Consider the following 19,693-nt stretch of genomic DNA (forward strand, 5'->3'; position numbering starts at 1 on the left):
TCTTTATTTTTTTTGGTCATTTTGAAAGATACCTGAAGTTTGCAAGGGGCATAGATATAAAATAAATCTTAATCACTGCACACCTCATTTGCCAGAGAGCCTACAATTTTAGAGGCAGAGTTTCTGTATTTATTTCAAACACCCTTTGAGGAAACTCTCAAAATCCTCTTTGTACTGCTTAGGGTTAGAGTCAGGTATTACATTTGGAAATACCGAGGAGTCATTAATGCTTGACAAATTATGTGATTGTAGTATAGAGAGCAGAAAGCAGTGTATTGTAACACTTTGTTGGTACAAAGTAAAATATGATTCTATACCATATTGACAGATTGAAAACTTGACTGACACTTTTGTTACCAAGCCTCCTGTACCTTTTGCACCTGCTGCTCTCAAGAAGCCTTGGAGGTGCTAATGTTCCCAAGGTGATCTTACTCAAAAGCATTGCAAAGAGGCATAATAGTAAAAGGTTTAGTATAATATAGATCAAATCTGCTTTAGTGTGGGTCACTGACCCAAACTGTATCGGCTCTTTCCAGCCTTAATAGTCTGCTCCTCCGGGAGCATAATGTTTGGATTGGTTGGAAAATATATTGGCAATAAAGAGACAAAAGGATGTCATAAACGTTGATTAAAGCTCTGGTTAAAAGACAGAGGCGGAGAAGCTCTGAGTTATGAGGGCTTTTCAGACTGGGTTATTGTTTCAGTGACAGAGCTCTTAATGCGTCTAGTGGACTGGTCGCAGGCGAGTGGTAAACATTTCTTAATGTGTGAGGAGTCATTAATCCCTGGAGCTGAGGATGGCTTCAAAACGAGTGTCTGTGGCCCAAGAAATCACAGCCACTTGGCACCAGCAAGTCACCCAGAGATCCAACATAAACGCTTTCTGCTCCAAAGCTGTTTAAATCTCTTGTAATGTGCTGCAGCTCGGGCACCTGTTTCAGACAAGGCAGTGTGGAAGAACTATATCTTTTGCATGTTCAGTTCACTAGCTGTTGATGAAACTGTCAGGTTATGACCTATTTATTAAAAATGATTGTCATGGACAAACATTTGTTGGTTATCAGATGGGGTAAATGATCTGTTCAGACCTTTCCAGCTTGATACGTAATCGATGGCTCTGATGGGTAGAGGTATATATATATATATAGCAAACTCTGAAAAAGAATATGAAATGGGCCCCAGAAGCTCCAAGCTTACTGTTTTGTGCTACTTTTATTGACACAGTTGGTTAAATGATGCATGGTTTAGTATACTTTCTAATATTTCTTCCTTGAATATGGTCCTCTAGCTTCAAAAGACCCTCTTTCTTTCTTTCATCGTACAAGTTGCATATTGCAGAATTAATTTAGGTGTGATCAAAAAATAAAAATCAAACGCAGAAAATCTGACACATTATAGAGATGTTAGGAAGATAAATTCTAGGTTAACCGAGACCTAGAATATATTTCTTCTATGACTGTCACATGTCACCTGTGGAAATATAGGTCACTGGTACATTACATTATGCAACTGAAATTTTGAAACGTTCTATTTTTTCCAACAAGCCCTTTTCGGGTATTTTTGTCTTGCTACAGCAAGACAAGGAAAGCAGGTGTGATAAAATGCGACGTATTCCAGAAATACTCAATTTAGCTGCTTCAGGGTCTTGGTGTTGTGCATGCTTTGTTGTCAAACTGTTTTGAACACTTTATTAGAACAGAGCCCTCATTAATGTTATTAGTAACAGCTGTGCTTTTCCTCCTGTGACAGATCAAGATGTCCGCTGTAAAAAAAATTTACTGTTTCACAAGTATGTTTTCTAATTGTATCAAGGTGGGGCCTTTATTTATTGTTAGACAGAAAAACAATGACTTTATTGGGCCTTTAGTATGAGTCAAACAGTGACGATGCAACGTTCCCACCTCGCCACTGTTAGTTTGCTACAGTACATCAGATCCTCAGTGTCAGGGGGTGAAGTGTGTGATTGAACCGTGTCGCTCAACACTGAAGCCACCGCTGATGAGACGGTTGAGATGAAGCGGAGTGGAACGCTTATATTTGCATGTCCAATTGGCCGGTGGGGGGGGACGCGGCTCCGGACCACACCCACTCCAGGTCCCACACCGTCCCAGTCCCCGCCCGCCTCTCTCCGGGTGTGCAGCGGACAAACTCCGCCCTGCTCGCGCCGCCTCCAAGCGGACCGCAATGATATAGAAGTTCAGGAATCCCACGTGACGTCACCGGGGGTGACGTTATGCTTCTCTAAATAGATCGTATTGTAATCTTTTCTCAGTCCAACGTGGTTTCTTCTCAGAGACTGCTTCGCATTTTCAACACTTGTTTGGTAAGTTGAAAGCCTTTAACCCCATCATGCAGAGCACCGTGCATGCGCCTCTGCAGGTTGGTTGTGTTAGATAAAAACGTTTCTTCTTACTTTTTCTCCTTCTTTTTTCGTGCAACAACTTGTTTTTGTTGTTCCCCTTCACCGACCCCGGTCAGGAGAAGATGTGCTTTTTGTTTTTTGTCTTGTTTGGTCTCAACTGATTCGCGACTGCATCTTAAAGAGATGAAGTATGCCTTCAGCTTTGTAACGTTGAGGGCATTGTCACGTCTCACCGGTGTGGTTGCTGTAGCCAATCTGTTGACTGTTGTTGAAGTTGAACGGAGTCAAGTGCCGCTCCTGCCGCTCCCGCCACCGCTGCTGCTGCTGCTGCTGCTGCTCGGTGTGTCAGGTAGCAGCGGAGACTGTCTGCAGGAATTCACCTCAGGTCCGACCCCAAATCACAGGGTTCCCGCGCAGGGTGAGGTTTTTCTTGGCACTTTGGCACGTCCCCCGGCTTTTATATTATCTTTAAAGCACTGAGGGCTGCATCATTGTCACGCCTGTCCCATCTCGGGATACGCAGGGCCGGCGCTTGTCCCGGACTCACCAGTGATCGTCTGGAAAATGATAGTCTGGCGGTTTTTTGCTGTCATGTCAGTGATAATAAAGACAGTGATGCTCGTGTTCCCATGAAATTTATGTTCCCTTTTCTCTTGAACGGCACCGTGACTGACATTACGTCATTCTGCAGGCCAGTCGCTATTTGATTAACCGCTGAGATGTTGAGGATTACTTTCAGGAAGGTTGTGCTGACGAGGCGAGCTTTCTAGCTTGAAAAGAAAGATGTTTTAATCATTTGATTACTCTCCGCTGTCATTATGTTTATGTGACACCACTATCAATAACCACTCGCTCCCCATGCGCTGAGTTAAATTACTGTGAAGGCTTAGTTTTATTGTGTCCCTTTAATTCGCCGTGTTAAAAAGAACTAAACTTTAATTTTGATTGGATTTAAGAAATTTCAATTATTTATCACATTGAATACAATGGGATGAAGACACATTACTTCAATAGAAGAAAGTTTAATACTTTTTCACATTTCCAGCCTTTTGTTGAAAGGAACATTTCAATAACAATACTTTTTCAATTATATTTTCAGACTAAAAAGACTAACCAAGTGATAATTATCTCCGAAATAAGTTTCAATTTGTGTCCAAGTTAACAAATATAGTATATATAATAGTGATATATAATGCGTAACATCAAAATGTGAAAAAATACAAGAACAAATACAAAACAGCCACTCTTAATAGTAACATTAACAAAGATGTAAAGGTTTTTATTTGCAGTCCAGCGGCTCAATGAAATGTGACCTACAATGTGTTTTTATTGTTTATGGTTGTTGCATGTGTTCATGGTGAAATGCTCCATGACTAATGATTGTACTAATGACACAACTTATAAGAAAACTCATACAAGCCAGAAATGTGTCTTTTCACCTGCATGAATTTTACTGTTTTGACTTGGGCATTGTTCTGCGACTTTTTAAAAAATCTTGTTGAACATTTTGTGGGTTAGAATGCTGTCAGCGGTGTTTGACCCATAGTCCTTCTTGGAGGTACTTCTGTGTTTGTCATGAGCATACATGTGGCAGAAGAGACTAGTAATTGATAGTAATTGTGGTTTCAATTCAAGAGAAGAAGTTCAGGGCAGATGTTGTCTATGAGGGACATGTTCCCTGCCTCAGGGGTCGCCATGATCCCGCCTTGAACTTGTGCTGTCAAAGGCCCGGGCTATGGGGAGCTGAAGATTAGAATTTCTGTACATGTTTGTGCTTGCTTTAACCCAATATGCTTTTGCACCCTAACCCCTTTTTTCCCTTAACATATTGTTTAAATTCTAATATACTTTCTACCTGGAGAATTCCTCCCCAGCTCCTCTTGAAATTGAACGCCGGACCTTAATCCTCCCCCTTGCTCACATCCGGATATAGTTAATATAAAGTGCAACCAAATTTCCTCTGCTAAACTAAAACATCTATATCACACGAGAGCCAAGTGCCCCTCGAAGGAAAGGATGTTGAGTACTGATATGGTGAAATGTTAGAGCTATTGGACAATTCGTAGAGGCATAAAAAAAGCCATTCACAGAATTAATGGTTAAAAAGTTTAACTTGTCAGATGTTATGGCTTTTCCAGTGAATATGATGAAATAGTTAAGTACAGTTTTAAAAACAGGAAGAGGAAGGTAAAAATTACATTCTGAAGCTGTTTAAAAACTGGTGATGCCATTTTGATCCCAGATCTGTTGTAAAGTTTCACATTTAAATGAAGTAGTTCATACTTGTGCAGGTGCTCAGGAAGGAAGCCTGAAAACAAATGTGGCAGCAATTATGGAAAAAATAGCTCAAAGCTCAATGCAGCTCATTTTAGATGAAATGTGTGCTGAGATGTTATTTCAAGACATCAGTAATTGGCAAATGTCTATTGGCTTTTTGAAGCACAACTCCAAATACTTGCCATCATCCTGGGTCTAGTTTGGGTTGAAGCTTAGGCTCAGCAGTGTTAGTTGTGTTTGTTGTGTCAGAAGAGAGCAGGTGAGTGTTTGGGGCCCGGTCAAAGAGATGGAATGAACTGGTGACTGAAAGACGGAGCAGGGCTCATTGCTCTCTGACAGAGAGACCCTGTCCAGACCCTGTTCTGCAGGCTTGGTCATGAAGTGCAGCTTGTTAGAAAAACAGCACTGCTTAGCATAACACAACATTTGACTGTTTTGACTGTGCTTGAAGAAATAGTCTGTACCCATGAAAATGACACACATGTACATATTGTATGACGGTATTTATGCTTGACATGTGACACATACAGCTGCATTGCAATTCTTGTGAATTGCAATGCAATGCAGCTAAATGAATAATGAATTCTGTGCTATTTGTTTTTAATTAATGAAGCACAATTTTCTGTAAATGCAGTAGCTCATCCAGCCATCAGTAGATGTGAGAACCACACATTTCATGCTGATGATCACACTTGTCTTTCAACAGGCAGTGCCAGCTTCAAACACTTTTAAGAAGTCTTAAAATAGAAAAATGTTGAATTGTTTACTGTACACTTTATCTCAAAGCATTTCATTCAGCTTTTCATTCATGGCGTTGGACTAGGGAGTCTCTGTTTCTGTGCACCTTCAGGGCACTTTTTAAATAGATTATCAAGGCTCAGTTCAGCCAGTACAGAATGAGTGTCCATAAGTCTTGTTCGTTCACATGTTCTTCAGGCCTTGGTTTAAACTTATGTAGGGCCAAACGGGAATATATTCAGTACTAGAAGACCAGCAAGTTAACTGTGAACAGCCTTCGCACACCATGATCACAACACTGACTGAAAGTGGTGGTCAGACATCTTCCCCGTACTATTTTATATGCTCCTGAGAACGGTTTGATTATACTACTTCAACACTTGCTAAACTATTTAACAAATAACTGCTAAATAAAACAGCCATCATAAATTTCTGAACATCTGTAGAACTGGCATGCAGGGACTGGTCAGAAGTTGTTTGTTTATCTTTTTAAATTTTTAGAATAGTTTACACTTTTACTGGACAATGATCAGAGGCCCAAGTAAGAGACGCTCAGTGGAACAAAAGCAATCATCAAGTGTGATGTTAGATGTAAGGCCAAGGGATCATTTAATCAAATGAGTTAAACAATGTTTTACGGGAATTGTTCAAGAAAAAAATTAAGTAAAAACTTTAAAATACCCATTTTTTGATTTTTTTTCACTTTATTTATTTAAAGATATGTGAGACATTCAGAGTTATTTTCATGTGATTTCTTTTCTGAAACTAAATGTAGGAACAGTATTATTTTGTAGGCCTTTAATTCTATGCTCACAAACGTGTTTATGCTTCAGTTTTGCATTTCCTTTAAGCCTAGCACTGGTATGAGACATACCTCTCTTTTGAGGAAGTTTGCCTTTTCTTTCATTTTGAATTTATAAAGCAGCTAAAACAATAACTGAAGTCACATGTAACGCGATACATCGCCATCGCCTATGTGTACTGAACTCTTACTCCCCTTTTCTTTAAAATTGTTAATTTTAGAACAGGCTTAAGCCACTACTGAAACCTCAAGCAGCACTGCTCTGTCACAGCTTTCTTTTTTGTCCTGACTAATGAGCGAATACCAACTGAGTTTGTTTAAAAGGAAAATCTTAAAATGAGCACTGTGTAACCAAACCCTTAGAATACAATTTTGTCAGCTTTTGACAACCTGGATGATGTTCATTTCAAGGACATTTTTTACATACCTATGAAAATTGACTATTCACACATCACTACAAAGCAGTAGTTATTGTTATCATTTTAGCACCATACGTGCTGAAACAGATTTTTCTCACTTTGCAGTGATAAACGTTTTAAGACACCTCATAGAGGCTGTGGTTTCAAGATGTTGCTGGTATTTGGTTAGATATGTGTGTGTATGTATAAATATATATTTGATAGATATAGCTATAGATATGGATAGATGCTGAATCCGTTGAATATATTAATTACTTAAAATAAATGGTGACTCTAAATTGTCCGTATGTCTGAGTGTGAGTGGTTGTCTCTGTCCGTCTCTATATGTGGGCTATGTGATTGTCTGGCGACCTGTACAGGGTGACCCTTGCCTCACCCAGTCTGAGCTGGGATTGGCTCCAGCACCCCTGTGACCCAGAAATAGATAAGCGGTTGAAGATGAATGAATGAAAATAAAAAGGTACAATAACAAACAGAATAAAACAGAAGCCATTAATTTCCGCTCCTTGCTTTTTTTTTCTTTTCTTTTTTTTGTAGTTTTATTAGAAGTTGGCCAGAGTGATGAACTCAGACCAGGAAAGGCCATTCGTGTGCAACGCTCCTGGCTGTTCTCAGGTGAGTTTGAAGAGAAAAAAAATATCACAGAACATGTGTATGTATTGTAATATGAAGAGACACACAATGAGAGGTCTGAGATGTAGAAACAGAGTAGCATGGAATTGAATGAAACACAAACTGTAAATAACACTGCAGGTGTGAAAATGCAAACAGAAATGGTCTTTGAAGCCAACCACAAAGCTGGTTCTCTTTTAGGAAACTCTCTTTACATGGTGATACAGCTTTGGAATAAGAACATTTATTTAACTCTGCTCATTTATTGCAATACTTCTTAAAAACTTAACAGCGATTCCCCACGGAGGACCATTTGATGATACATCGACACAAGCATGAGATGACCCTTAAGTTCCCTTCCATAAAGAACGACAACATGTTATCAGGTAAGCTATAGCAAAATTGATAAAGAGACACAGTTCCTCAGCCCCTCAGCAGGTGTGTTCTGGTGAGTCATGCTCAGACACACTTGACTATAATGGCAAAACTTTATGGCATGTTTATACCAGTTGTTTATAGTAATATAAATCATGACACATCCTGCCTTGCGACTCAGCGCATACTACTTACCCACAACAGCTAATGATGCGTTACTGAAGGGCATTAAGGTTATTTCTCAAAAAATTGGGAATTTGTTTACAACTGTTTATGGATGGCTGGAGAGTCGTACATATGACATACTAATCTGTTCAAAGAAACGTCGAATTCATAGATTGTGTATTGCAATCACAAGTGTCGATCCAAGGCCAATCCATAAGTATAGATCTCCATTCCCTGAAATGTCCCTACCACACTAGTGATAGTGTACTGCTACAGAGATTGTGTCTTCTTTATTATTTACACTCAGTGGACAGCAGGATCGTATTTTCTAGGCCAGATGTCTTTCTTGCCTGTAGTCTGAATTACAGCTCTGACCGTTTCAGTGAGACCTTGACCTCGGGAGAAAATAGTCAGTGGCTATACTGTAAGTGACATCTCAGACACCCATGGTAACGTACTCTAAACTTGTCACAATAATTATCTGCTCTTTAGCCTTAAGTAATGCAACTGTTGCCCAGGGTTAACCTCATACTCACTCACTCACTCATCTTCATCCGCTTTATCCGTATCCGGGTCGCAGGGCTGCTGGAGCCAATGCCAGCTCACATTGGGCGAGGGGCGGGGTACATCCTGGACAGGTCGCCAGTCCATCGCAGGGCCAACACACAAGGACAAACAGAGACAAACAACCACTAACCTCATACTCCATTTGCTAATATTTTCAGTGACTCTTTTTTTTTTCACAAATCGAACTTGAGGTATATTCTCGACATCTTCAATGGAAAATAAGGATATTTAGAGTAATACTGTATTTTGGGTACAAAGTCTGAGTCAATCCCCAGTCTAGTCAGAATGGATAAACAGAGCATGAAGTATGCTTTTAGTCTTTGAAACGAGCCTGATCCTAAAATCACCTTCAACTGTCTGAAACCTGATCTGTGTGCACCCCCCACAATGTCAGGCTGAATACCGTGGTTTGACTGGGTTCAACAAATGAGACCCCCACTCGGTAGGTGGGATCTGTACTTCATCAGCTGAAATGGGGCTGTCAAGTTTAGTATCTCTCTCTCAATAATGATGGTGGTCGCCTAAAATTGCTGCAAATATGGAACAATGATGTCCATTTTTTCAAGCTTATGTCTTCATGTGGATCTTCCTTAACTTCCTTGCAGTGGCTTAGTCTAACTTGGTTAACATAAACAAGTAATAAAAACAGCATTTTAACATGATGCAGAATCAGTGAGACTGGAGAATACTACATCTTAAAAAGCAAGGTAACAAACTATGTTTGGTAATATTAATTATGTGTCCTGTTTGTTTGTTAAGTGTTATTCCGTCACTGTACAGACATCCTGTTTCAATTGGAGCAGCCAAGGTGGTGCAGATAGAAATTAGCTGATGAAATTATGAAACAAAAAAAACAATTTCAGAATAATGGGGAAAATGATTTTGGATGCTCCTCTTTAGCCCGAGTCTATTGTTGTCCATAGTCATGGTGTTTACAGTCTTAGAAATTAACTAATGAAAAAAAAGAATGGTTTTGAAGTTAAAATTGAAAAATCTTTCCTCAATTTCCAGACCAGACCCCCACACCAACACGTTTCTTGAAGAACTGTGAAGAAGTGGGATTGTTCAGTGAACTGGACTGCTCCATTGAGCAGGAGTTTTGCAAGGCCCAGGAAGAGGAGGACAGTAAACAGGTACTACAAAATACAATCTGAATCCTTGTGCTTAAAAAAACACCTAGGCTAACCCAGACCCAGTGCCTGACCACAGAGATTATGTCACGCCGTTGTGAACTGTTATCTGGTACAATCATTAGTCACGTCACTATCAACAGCACTGATGCAGATTCTTTTAATAGATGCAAAACATGAAGACATCATGTAATCTCTGTTAACTTGTTAAAGACCTGACTGTTAAAGACACTTAATTTTAATTAATATTTCTATCACATTTTCTTCAAATTTTCTTCTTTTCATCCAATATGTAGTCTTGCACATCTTCGTGTGCCCCAGTTCCCTCCCTCTTGATCCCCATCAGTCTTGTTGATAGTGACAGACGAGCCTAGCAGGTGGAAATTGTCATCCACCACAGGTGAAGAGAAAAACTATCACCTCCACCTTTAACTTCAAACAGCTCCTTGGCCACCTCTCAGGAAGGGGAGTCCTGTTTCTTCCCAGACATAAAGACAGACCACTGAGACAACTTTTGTGGAAACAATAAAAGACCTGACCAGACATTTTCGTATGTGAGCAGAGTCATGATAAAAGACACGTTCATCTATGCTCCATATATCTTCCCTGAGGCATGTCTACCTGAAACACAGGTACTCGTCAAATCACCACAAGACAGACTGCTTATCTAATGTCTGGGAAGATGTGCAGTGCTCACTGTAGGTAAGCTGTCATTGAGTGGTTTGGTTCTGAAGCTCATCTGTGCTCAGGTCATGCCATGTCTAGCCTCTCGAGCCTGTGTAGTTTGGTATGGGAGGTTCTGCAAAGTCAGCAGGAGACGTGTCAGAGCAAGACTCTGGGGAAGCGCAAAGTACAGTTGGTAGAGATAAGGAAGGAAAGCACTGAAGAAAACAACAGTCATCCAATATAAATATAAAATAATTACACATGAACACAAATAAGAGCTTGCCTTTCTTTTGTATGGTAAAATATTCTAAAATGTTATGACCTTCTGTATTCTCCTTTTTATATGTTTAATTATTACCAGTGGCTCATTCACATTTCACTGGATGCAAACTACTTCATCTTGCTGTTTGTTTCCACCAAGATGTGAATCAGTTGTTTAGCTGAATATATGCCATTTTATGTAATGGACATAAAACAGACAAACTGTCCTGCTGGGTAAATAACAATAAGGAAACCTGGTCTTCATTAGACTCATTGTTTCCCTAATTCAACTCAGAAAAAGTCTGTAGATGATAGTTTACACAGTTCCTCATTACCAATTCAAGCTGGGTGTATAGCACTCAAGGCCAAACAGTTGTAATGCTTGGGTTGTACTGAAAATAAAAATTACTGGGGAAAATTTGACAGATTCCTTGCCCTGCAAACCTTCTCTCTTTTCTTCTTCACTTCTCTCTGCAGAACATCTCACTGCATAGCCAGGCAGGCCAAGGCCAGCACCAGCAGTCCCACTCACGGATGGGCAACCATGATACCAGCATAGTGATCCAGCAGGCCCTACCCTCTCAGTCCAGTTCTGTCATCACTCAGGCTCCATCCACAAATAGACAGATAGGGTGAGTGGGCAACCAAAAACATGAGTAAGACAAGATTAAGTAAGAAATACTTATTGCATTACAAGGTATATCTTGTAATGCAATGTAATCTAGTAATGTGAAATGTAGTTCATGCGATGTTAATTCATTTTGAGTGAGTGTTTGGCATTTCATTTTTGGTTTATAATTTATTAACATGGGGTTGAAGAAAGGTAAATAACTGCTGACAGACTGAAAATTATCAGTGATCGCAGTGTATCCTCTCACCTTAAGAGTGCCCCTGTTATAGCTACAGCCTGGTCCCTTTGTGTCTGTGCCGATTGTCATCACTCCGTAGTCTCTGAGGTAATGTCAGTATTTTGTTACATTGTGAGCAATGTGTGTGGGACTGGCGATTCGTGTTTTGCTGTTCATTCAGTATTGTCCCACAGCAGAGCATGCCAAAGAGGGTCCCAGAGGACAAGATGAGGTCATTGTTGAAGCCTCAGTTGTGACTGCTTTTACAACGGTTTAGCATTTCTTGCTATAAAGTAGTTCTTTTCACTGTATGAAAAATATGTCAGCAGTCCGTGTAGGGCACTGATTTGTCATGTATCTGCAGTCTTTAGTGCTAAAGGAACAGATCAAGTGCATTTTCAATCACAGATATAACCAGACTGGATGCTGTTGAGTCAAATCTTTCCAACGTTTAGTTGTCATTAGATATCAATTCTTTGAGGCTGACGTGGTTCCTTTTACAAAAATCTTAATAACATATTCATTGTAGCAAACATTTATGTACACTTTCGTCATCATGAGGATATCCCACCGACTTTATTCATGTCATTTGTGCCTTTACCCTAACCGTCTTCTTGTGCTTGGTTTTGTCACTGTAAACCAGGCCTGTGGCAAGCCAGATAGACATTGAGATGGCTCAGTGTTATAGACCTGTGTTGTGTTGAGGCTGTCCTGTGTAGATTTACAGCTTGGAGAGCTAGTGAATATTGGATGGGAGGCCCATCACTAAGCCTGAGTGACACTGTCAGGCTCTTTGTTCAGGAAGGGGGTGGAATTTCATCCCCTTGGTGGAGCAGCAATCACTGCCAGTAACAGAGACTTTGCTGGGCCTGTTTCACCTGAGTTTACCTGTCATTAAAAACTCCTCACCTTGCTAAAGTGCAGACGTCAACTCTGTTACGATTTCACCGAATTGTTGAGAGACTGGTGGTTTTACATCACTTGAAGAACAGAGCTGGCATCCTCAATCCCAGCTACAGTTATCCATCTCACATTATTTGAGACAGTAAGAAGTACAACAACCCTTGTTAACAAGAATGGTGGTTTTTTAACAAATAAATAGGATGAACACCAAAGAAAACTGATGTCAAAATGTTCACATCAGCAGGAAAATGAGTTGAGGAAATCCCTCCACTGAGAAGCAATGCTTCCACAGGAAGCCATTAGGGCCAACTGAGTCTCCATGAACAGAGTTTCTCCACAGGAACTTCCTACATACAAAATAAGTCGGACACTTCATGGGCTTGCTTCACTCTGTCCAGACTTGAGTTAGAGAGTCTACTAAACATCCGATCAATTGTTCACTATGACGCCTGTCATAATTAATGTTTTGTCCTGTTAAGCCATCTCAATTATTGTCTCCAACATGTTTTGATTTCCTTTGTCATAGTGAAGAAAAGAGAATAATTTAAAACTTAATAAAGTTTTTAGAGTGTAAATATTTATACTTAGATTTAGTGAAAATGACTTTAAAGACCATTAAGAAACAGTGAACCTTCTCAAGAATGGTACAGTTTGTCTATGTGATCATTGCAGGCCTATAAAGCTCTTAATCTTGACACACTTTATGGAACACTGTGGTGAATTTATCTTAGAAGGAGACAAAATCGCTAAACAAAATCAGTGTAATCTCACTTCCATCTGCTTCCTCGGTTTGTTCCTCTGCTCTACTGAACATACAGCGTGAGCATCCAATGAATTAGGATAACAAGTCATTTTCATTGCTCCACAATGTTTACTGAAGAGCTTTGAGGCTTGGAATCAATTAGGATTGGCTTTCCTCAAGTCCATTTACTTTAGGGTTGAGCTGGGCCTGCAGCTGTGAAACCTGAGGACTTCTCTCTCACTCTATTTTTTTCCCCCTCTCCTTATGCTCTGAGTCCCTAAACAAAGTCTTTGGGGAGCTGCACTGACACAAACCAGTGTTAAAACCAGGCACAAGAAAGAGCCAACAGATCTGAATGTCACGGCTATCATTATCATACAAAGGGAATGGCGTCCAAGAGATTTGAGTGCTCTACGCTTCTCATTTATAAACATCTGGCACTGAGTTGTGTCAGAGTTAAATGCGTTGGACATTAAGAGTCAACGATGTGGCATATAACATTATGTTGAAACCTCAACCTTTTGACTTGTAAGTAGGGATGTGTGGGTACATGGGTACGGGCACAAGGAATTAGAAATGAAAATTTTCTATTATGACTTAATAGAGGAACTCCAATCATTTCATTACATGGCACAATCAACCTGAATGAGGCAAGGTTAAGTGAGGCGTGATTACAGAACAGATGTGGTCAAATTCTTGATTAATTATTTATGATGATGTTGTATGGAAATGTCGCTTTCAATTTTGGCCTTGGACGAAAATATGTGCTTTAGTTTAATGAGGACAAGTAAATTTTAGTAATTAAAATTAGGAATGTTGAAAACTATGTGAATCTAAAAGGTGCAATCCTCCACACCGCTGTTGTTGATAGGAGGTAGTTTTGGTTTTCTGCCATCTAAACAAAACAATATAGTAACATTTTTGCTGTACTTAAATACATTTCAAAATAACCTTGTGCGAATGTGCCAATTTGTCATTTGTGGTTTGGCATCTATATGTTGTAAGTCATTTGGTCTCTTGATTTTCTGTATGTAACTTTTTTATCTAAACTTAACTTTGTCTTGCTAGTGATGTCCCATCCTGAGCATGCTGTGTGCAGTTTGACAGCCCCATCACTGTGCAACACTCTGAAAAAAGTAAATTTGTGGTTTCATTTCCCACGTTGCTTAAAGTGCACATTATATTTCACACCTCAGAGCCACATCTACTTATCGTCTTTGTTTTGCCTTGAAGGGAAGTAGCACAAATAGATGTTGATATGCATGTGTTCAAAAGGTTTTTATGCAAAGTCCAACTTCAGAGTGGCGTTCATCGTCAAGGGGGATTATGGACAACTGCCATTCTCTCTATTGGTTTGGTGGAGCATAATTACATTAATTACATTTATTCATTCCTTAGTTGTTAATGCAATAAATAAATAAATACATATTCCCAACCTTCTTGATTTCACATGCAAATGCAATCTGTTGATTATTGGTCACACCATGTAGCTCTACATTGAGGAGCTGTCATAGCTGCAGTGCAACAGATTAATCCTGTCTTTGGGGTGTTAATAGTTTTGATAGCTTTGATTCCAGCACACTCTGCACCTTTTCCCATATGTATGATAAACAACACGGCAGATTTTTTTATGTCCATAGTGCAGGTGGCTCTGCACCTATGCACAAAGCTTTAGGCTGTCTATGGTCTAACACTGACTATGTGAATTCAACAATTTAAACATAACTTCCTTTATTATTATTTGGGATTAGACTACATTCAGAAAGTGGTGATAAAGAGGGAGAACCATCCGAAGTGATGGAAGGCCTCTGCAAAATGCCTGTGGCACCCCCTGACTGGCAAATGGCTTCACCCCTGGCAACTATTGGCTGAGTCTCAACCATGTATAAATTATAGAGCTAATGTACAAAGAGAAGTAGCAGGTGGAGAAAAAGTAAGAACAAATATAAAAAGGTAAATCAAAGGTTTAATCAATTACCAAAAAATGTGAAAAAAAAAATAGAGAAAATGCAGGATGTACATCTGACCTGAATTAAGATGAGCTCATTGTGTACTGCAGTGGGTTTAATAGTGCGTTTGTAGAGGAACGCCCAGACTCTGTTCCCTCTCATTCCAGCAGGGCTGTGTCATCTCTGCCCTGGGGCCACCACACATGCAGGCTCAAGCACAAGCAACTCACACACAGAGACATGCCTAACAGCTCTGGGGAGCACAGGAATCACAACGTAGGGAAGTGTGGAAAAGGGGATCAGAGGTGGACAGAGGAGAGGAAGAAAGGGATCAGAGTTGGATGGAGGAGAGGAAGAAGAGGATAGGAGGTAGATGGTGGTGAGGAAATGAGGGATCAGAAGGGTGGAGGAAGGCGTAAGAGGACAGACACATAAGATGTGGAAGGTGTGGGTCTCTGACCAGGATGGTGGATAGCAGTGTGCAAGAGAGTATAAAAGACACGTTCATGCAATGAAAGGAAAAGGTGCATAATGTTGGATGGAAGCATTGACTTAGTGGGATCATCAGAACAATGAAGGTCTGGAGAAAAAGATCACTGATTATGAAAGGAAAGTGAAGATGGAAAAGTGCAGCAGTGACACTGGAAGACAACAATTGCATGGCAGGAAAAGAGGAAAAGAAGTTGGTTCAGGGGGAGAGGAGAAAGATTTAGAAAATCAAAACGGATGAAATATCAATGAATGTGAAAGGGGCTGTGTATGCCAAATGTTGCAACCCAAGTCAGGTGCGGCTGACAGAAGCCAGGTTAACATCAAGGATGAATCAGTTGTTGCATCTGACTCACTGGTGATAAGAATGTACTGAAATGCTTTTTGCTTTTATTGAAAATCAAAGACATCTTGTCTTTACTGTCTTCAGCCAATGGAATAATGAATCAAAACAGTACCATAGTTGTAGTTGTATAATGCTAATGCTAATTTGTTCCGAAGTATCATTCACCTCTATTCCTCAACTCTGCTTTGGCATGGCTTTACTCAGCTTGAGGCTCCCTAATGTGAGGACACCCCATCCCAGATCAATCCCAGTGCTGCACCCTCCCAGCATCAATCCCTCCCCTAGCCCACTAATAAAAGTCAGCCTGTGTCGTAACCCATTAGGGCTGATTTATTTGATCAGATTCGTATTATTTCCTCAGTCCAAACCCCATGGCACTCTCCTCCCACCAGTGATTAAAGGCAGTAAATCAGGGGCAGGTCCTGTGTAGTGTTTACTCAGAGAGCAAGGCAGCTGCAAGCTGTTTGAGGCCCTTGTTTCTTCCCCTGTTTACCTCCGTTCCCATGGCAACTGCACCACCGTCTCCCGAACGTCTGGAACTTGGCCCCGGGCTGTTTTGGTTACGTTCGAAACTTTTTAGCTGCTGCATCTACCCAGAGCTCACAGTGACTTCACCCAACGAGGAGTGAGCGCAACGATGTTGGACCGGTTGAGGAGGAAAAGAGAGGGAAAAGTGAGAGCAAGAGAGGAGGGAGGGACAAAATCTGGGGGCAGGCAGGCACAGGGTGGGGGGAGGGCGAAAAGCCAAGAGCATTACATCATTGCTGGAGTAGAGTCAGAAAGGGAAGGATATGAGTCAGTGGACGGACTGCACCTCTCTCTCTCCTTCACTTGCTCCCCTTGGATGGCAGCCAAGCCCCTTGTGTTCAAGTCCCCAGTACTTGAGCTGGAGTTGGGATTGTGGGGATTGGAACAGTAAAGCTTAGTGTGTGTGCAGACTACAGGATTTGTAGGTCAGAGCAAGCAAATCCAGAGGGGTTTGAGTTGAGGTGCGCACGCCCCAAAGCGTCCAGAAGAGAGTTACAGAGGATTAACAGGGCAATTAAGGGTTCTCAGTTCGGTTGGGGAGAAAAATAGCAAGATAACTTAGAGAAATAAACTATGGAAGAAGAGATAAAAAATAAAAGAGTGACTGAGCGAAGGAAAAAGGTCTAGAACTGATGTCATGGTGGAGTGAAGGTGGGTGAGGAGTAGGGCGGGTGCAGTGGTGGTTCTTGGGCGGGGATTGGGGAAGAGAGAGCAAGGCCCTCAGTAATGTGAGTGCAGGGTCAGGACTGCAGAGTGTCTACCTGCTCTCCCCAGGGGCCCACAGCCCAGGCTATTATCAATCCCCTTAGTGGAGCCACAGCCTGTCATTATTCATACACATGCGCACGCACACACACAAACACACAAACACACACGCTCACACATGCTTACACAAAGACCCATAAACATTCACACTTCGGCACGCACACTTAATCACACGCAGATACGAGCACTCTGAACATGAATCCACTAATCTATAGTCAAATTAGATGTACAACATTTTCAAACAGAAGTAACAACAGAAAGCAGAAGAGAACTACAGAAGTAGGAACATCTTTGCAAGACACATTTAACAATTACTTTCAAGCTGTTGTTCCCTGATTATCTTACCAACCATCCAGCTAATTGAAGAATTAGTTTAAACACACTAACTGGTTTGAACAAGACTCACCAGACCGTAAGTCTTAGGAATTGTAGAAATACCCAGAGTTCCCAGAGCCACATATAAAACATCTTCATATGTGTGAATCAAATATATATCAAATATGAGGTCAAAAGAGTTAATTAAATATCATATACTGCAAACTAAATCAGAGAAATATTCACATATATTAGGCTAGAACATCACATTTGGGGGCTTTTCCTTGGAAAATGGCTTAAATGATTAAGTGGTTATCACAATTGTTGCCAGAGAGTTGCTTTTTGCTTCCCATTAGACTGAAATGCCTTTATATATCAGCAGATTCAGCACAAAGCTGAGTTAATCTCAACAGGAAGTGCTGTCAAACGTCAATGTTGCTTTCCCTCCAAGTGGACAAGCAGGTTGCATTGTGTTGCAGTGTGTGCATGTTTGCCTATGTGTTTTTTTTCTATGTCTGAGTTGGTGACAAACTCAGTGATCATCCTTCCACCACTCTGCTGAAGGTGAGCTCTGCTAACAGACAGGTGTAAAAGTACAATGTGTAAAAGCTTCAAAAGAGCCTTTCCTCTTTGTCTAAACCTGACGTGCTGTGCTTTGTCTTGACCTCTGCCAGTTACTGACTGTCACAGGTAAGCTATGAGAACATACACAAACCAAACCAAAACCAAGACTTCTTTTTAATTAAACCTGCAGATTTAACTTTCCCAATAAAAAAATCAGAATTGCAAAGAATTAATTTTATCTCACATTGCTGCAGAAGAATAAATGATTAGGCAAATTTAATTTGTGCACATCATTGTAATGCATGTAACATTTAAACTTTTGTCAAGTAGGTTTGTCTAAAATTAATTTTAAGTTAACACATCTACAGTGCATAAAAACCTCAGTCACACAGAACAAAAGTTATCTGCAGAATCAACATAATCTCACTGCCACTGCCTCATGACTTATTTCATCCCCTTGAATGCTAGTAGAGTCTAAAGGCAGAAGGAAAACTGTGTTGATGTAGAGAGCAGCTACACTGCATACCTCATTGTACTTTCATGACTTTTCCCATGTGGAAATGTTTGGATTCCCGGTGTTGCTCAGATGTCATATGTGCCATTAAATGAACTTGATTGTGATAAATTGGGATGCTAGACAGGAATGACACACAGTCGGGATGGTAATGGTCCGATGTGTGTGGAGCAATCTAAAATGTCTGGAGCGTAAATGCACATATTTAGGTCTGGAAAAATACAGGTATTTATTCAGGTGGGGGACCGTTTTCTCTGGTATAGCCCTCTATTTGCCCATCACTCTCTCACTGCACACTATTACGGTAATCCAGACTATAGTGTGGTAAATTGATTACATTAACCCGTTGAACACAGTTAACCTAAATGCTTCTCATTTGCACTAATTTCTAAATGCTCAAGTAAATGGAGCTTTATTGACTAGTTAGTGGCAGCATTCATCCTGACGATACTGATAACTGGAGAGTTATTGATTCTCCTAATTTAGGTTAAAGAATCGAATGTTATAAACACTGATGTTTTGTGGGCACCATTTTGGGGGGACTGTATGCATATGGCTGTAGCAGCTTCCTGCAGCTGGGAATCAATGTTCTTACCAGCGTAGGTTTTGGTGGCAGTTGTATAAATGATGTCACCATGTGCAGATGGAGCGGTCTGGGGTTTTGGATGGCTGCAGCCTTGAACCAGTGACTGAGACAGGGCTGCTGTCAGTAGTTTAAGCTTATACTGGGCTTCATCTGTATGTGTGATTTATTGATGTGGCCACGAGTGTGGATAGGCCTGTTGGTCCGCAAACGTTTTGCGGTCACCAAGGGAGGTTTTCCCCACAGGCCTTCCACCGCTGTTGCCATTTCTAAATGTGATTCTCGTCATACACATTTCATGTGGTTGTTATGAAAAATATTATTCATTCATCTCTATCACCATTATTCATCCATTGTATTACATATGTTTAAAGTGCTTCCAAAAACTCCCAAGATGCTTCAACTTTCAACTGCAACACGAGTACACAGCAACATACTGCAGAAACAGGAAAGAAATGGAAAACTAAAGGCATTGGGAAAAACAGTAACTCTGAAATAGCAGAGATATTAAGAAATAAATGCATGGCATTACTTTTAAGATCTAAGAGTGTTAGTCTTCAGGGGTGTCTTGCAAATTTACCATAGTCCAAGGGTTGTTCACTAATGCATTTTGTCAATAGCTGCGAATCATGGTGCCTCAAAGTGGTGTCTACAAACTCTATACACAGAAATATCTCTTATCCCCCAAATGTTCTTACTTTTTACAAGCACTGTCTTGTAGCTTTTCCACTGTTTTGTGACTACCGCATTTATATCTATTTATTGCCAAATAA

General features: G+C 40.5%; 1 protein-coding gene across 4 annotated transcripts in view; it reads left to right on the plus strand.

Moving 5' to 3' along the window:
• The window catches only part of creb5b (cAMP responsive element binding protein 5b), a 40,881-nt gene that overhangs the window by 2,589 nt on the left and 18,599 nt on the right, over positions 1–19,693 (plus strand). For 2 of the 4 annotated variants that reach the window (XM_029505030.1, XM_029505033.1), the window contains exons 1-5: positions 2,210–2,323; positions 7,136–7,213; positions 7,503–7,596; positions 9,329–9,450; positions 10,852–11,006. In XM_029505030.1, the coding sequence (XP_029360890.1) occupies positions 7,160–7,213; positions 7,503–7,596; positions 9,329–9,450; positions 10,852–11,006 (425 nt within the window). In that variant the 5' untranslated portion in view covers positions 2,210–2,323; positions 7,136–7,159. Of the gene's footprint in view, positions 1–2,209; positions 2,324–2,640; positions 2,703–7,135; positions 7,214–7,502; positions 7,597–9,328; positions 9,451–10,851; positions 11,007–19,693 lie in introns of those variants that run through there. The other 2 variants (XM_029505032.1, XM_029505031.1) reach the window with 2 other exon arrangements.

This window comes from Echeneis naucrates, chromosome 6, assembly GCF_900963305.1.
Source record: "Echeneis naucrates chromosome 6, fEcheNa1.1, whole genome shotgun sequence".
Lineage (NCBI taxonomy): Eukaryota > Metazoa > Chordata > Actinopteri > Carangiformes > Echeneidae > Echeneis > Echeneis naucrates.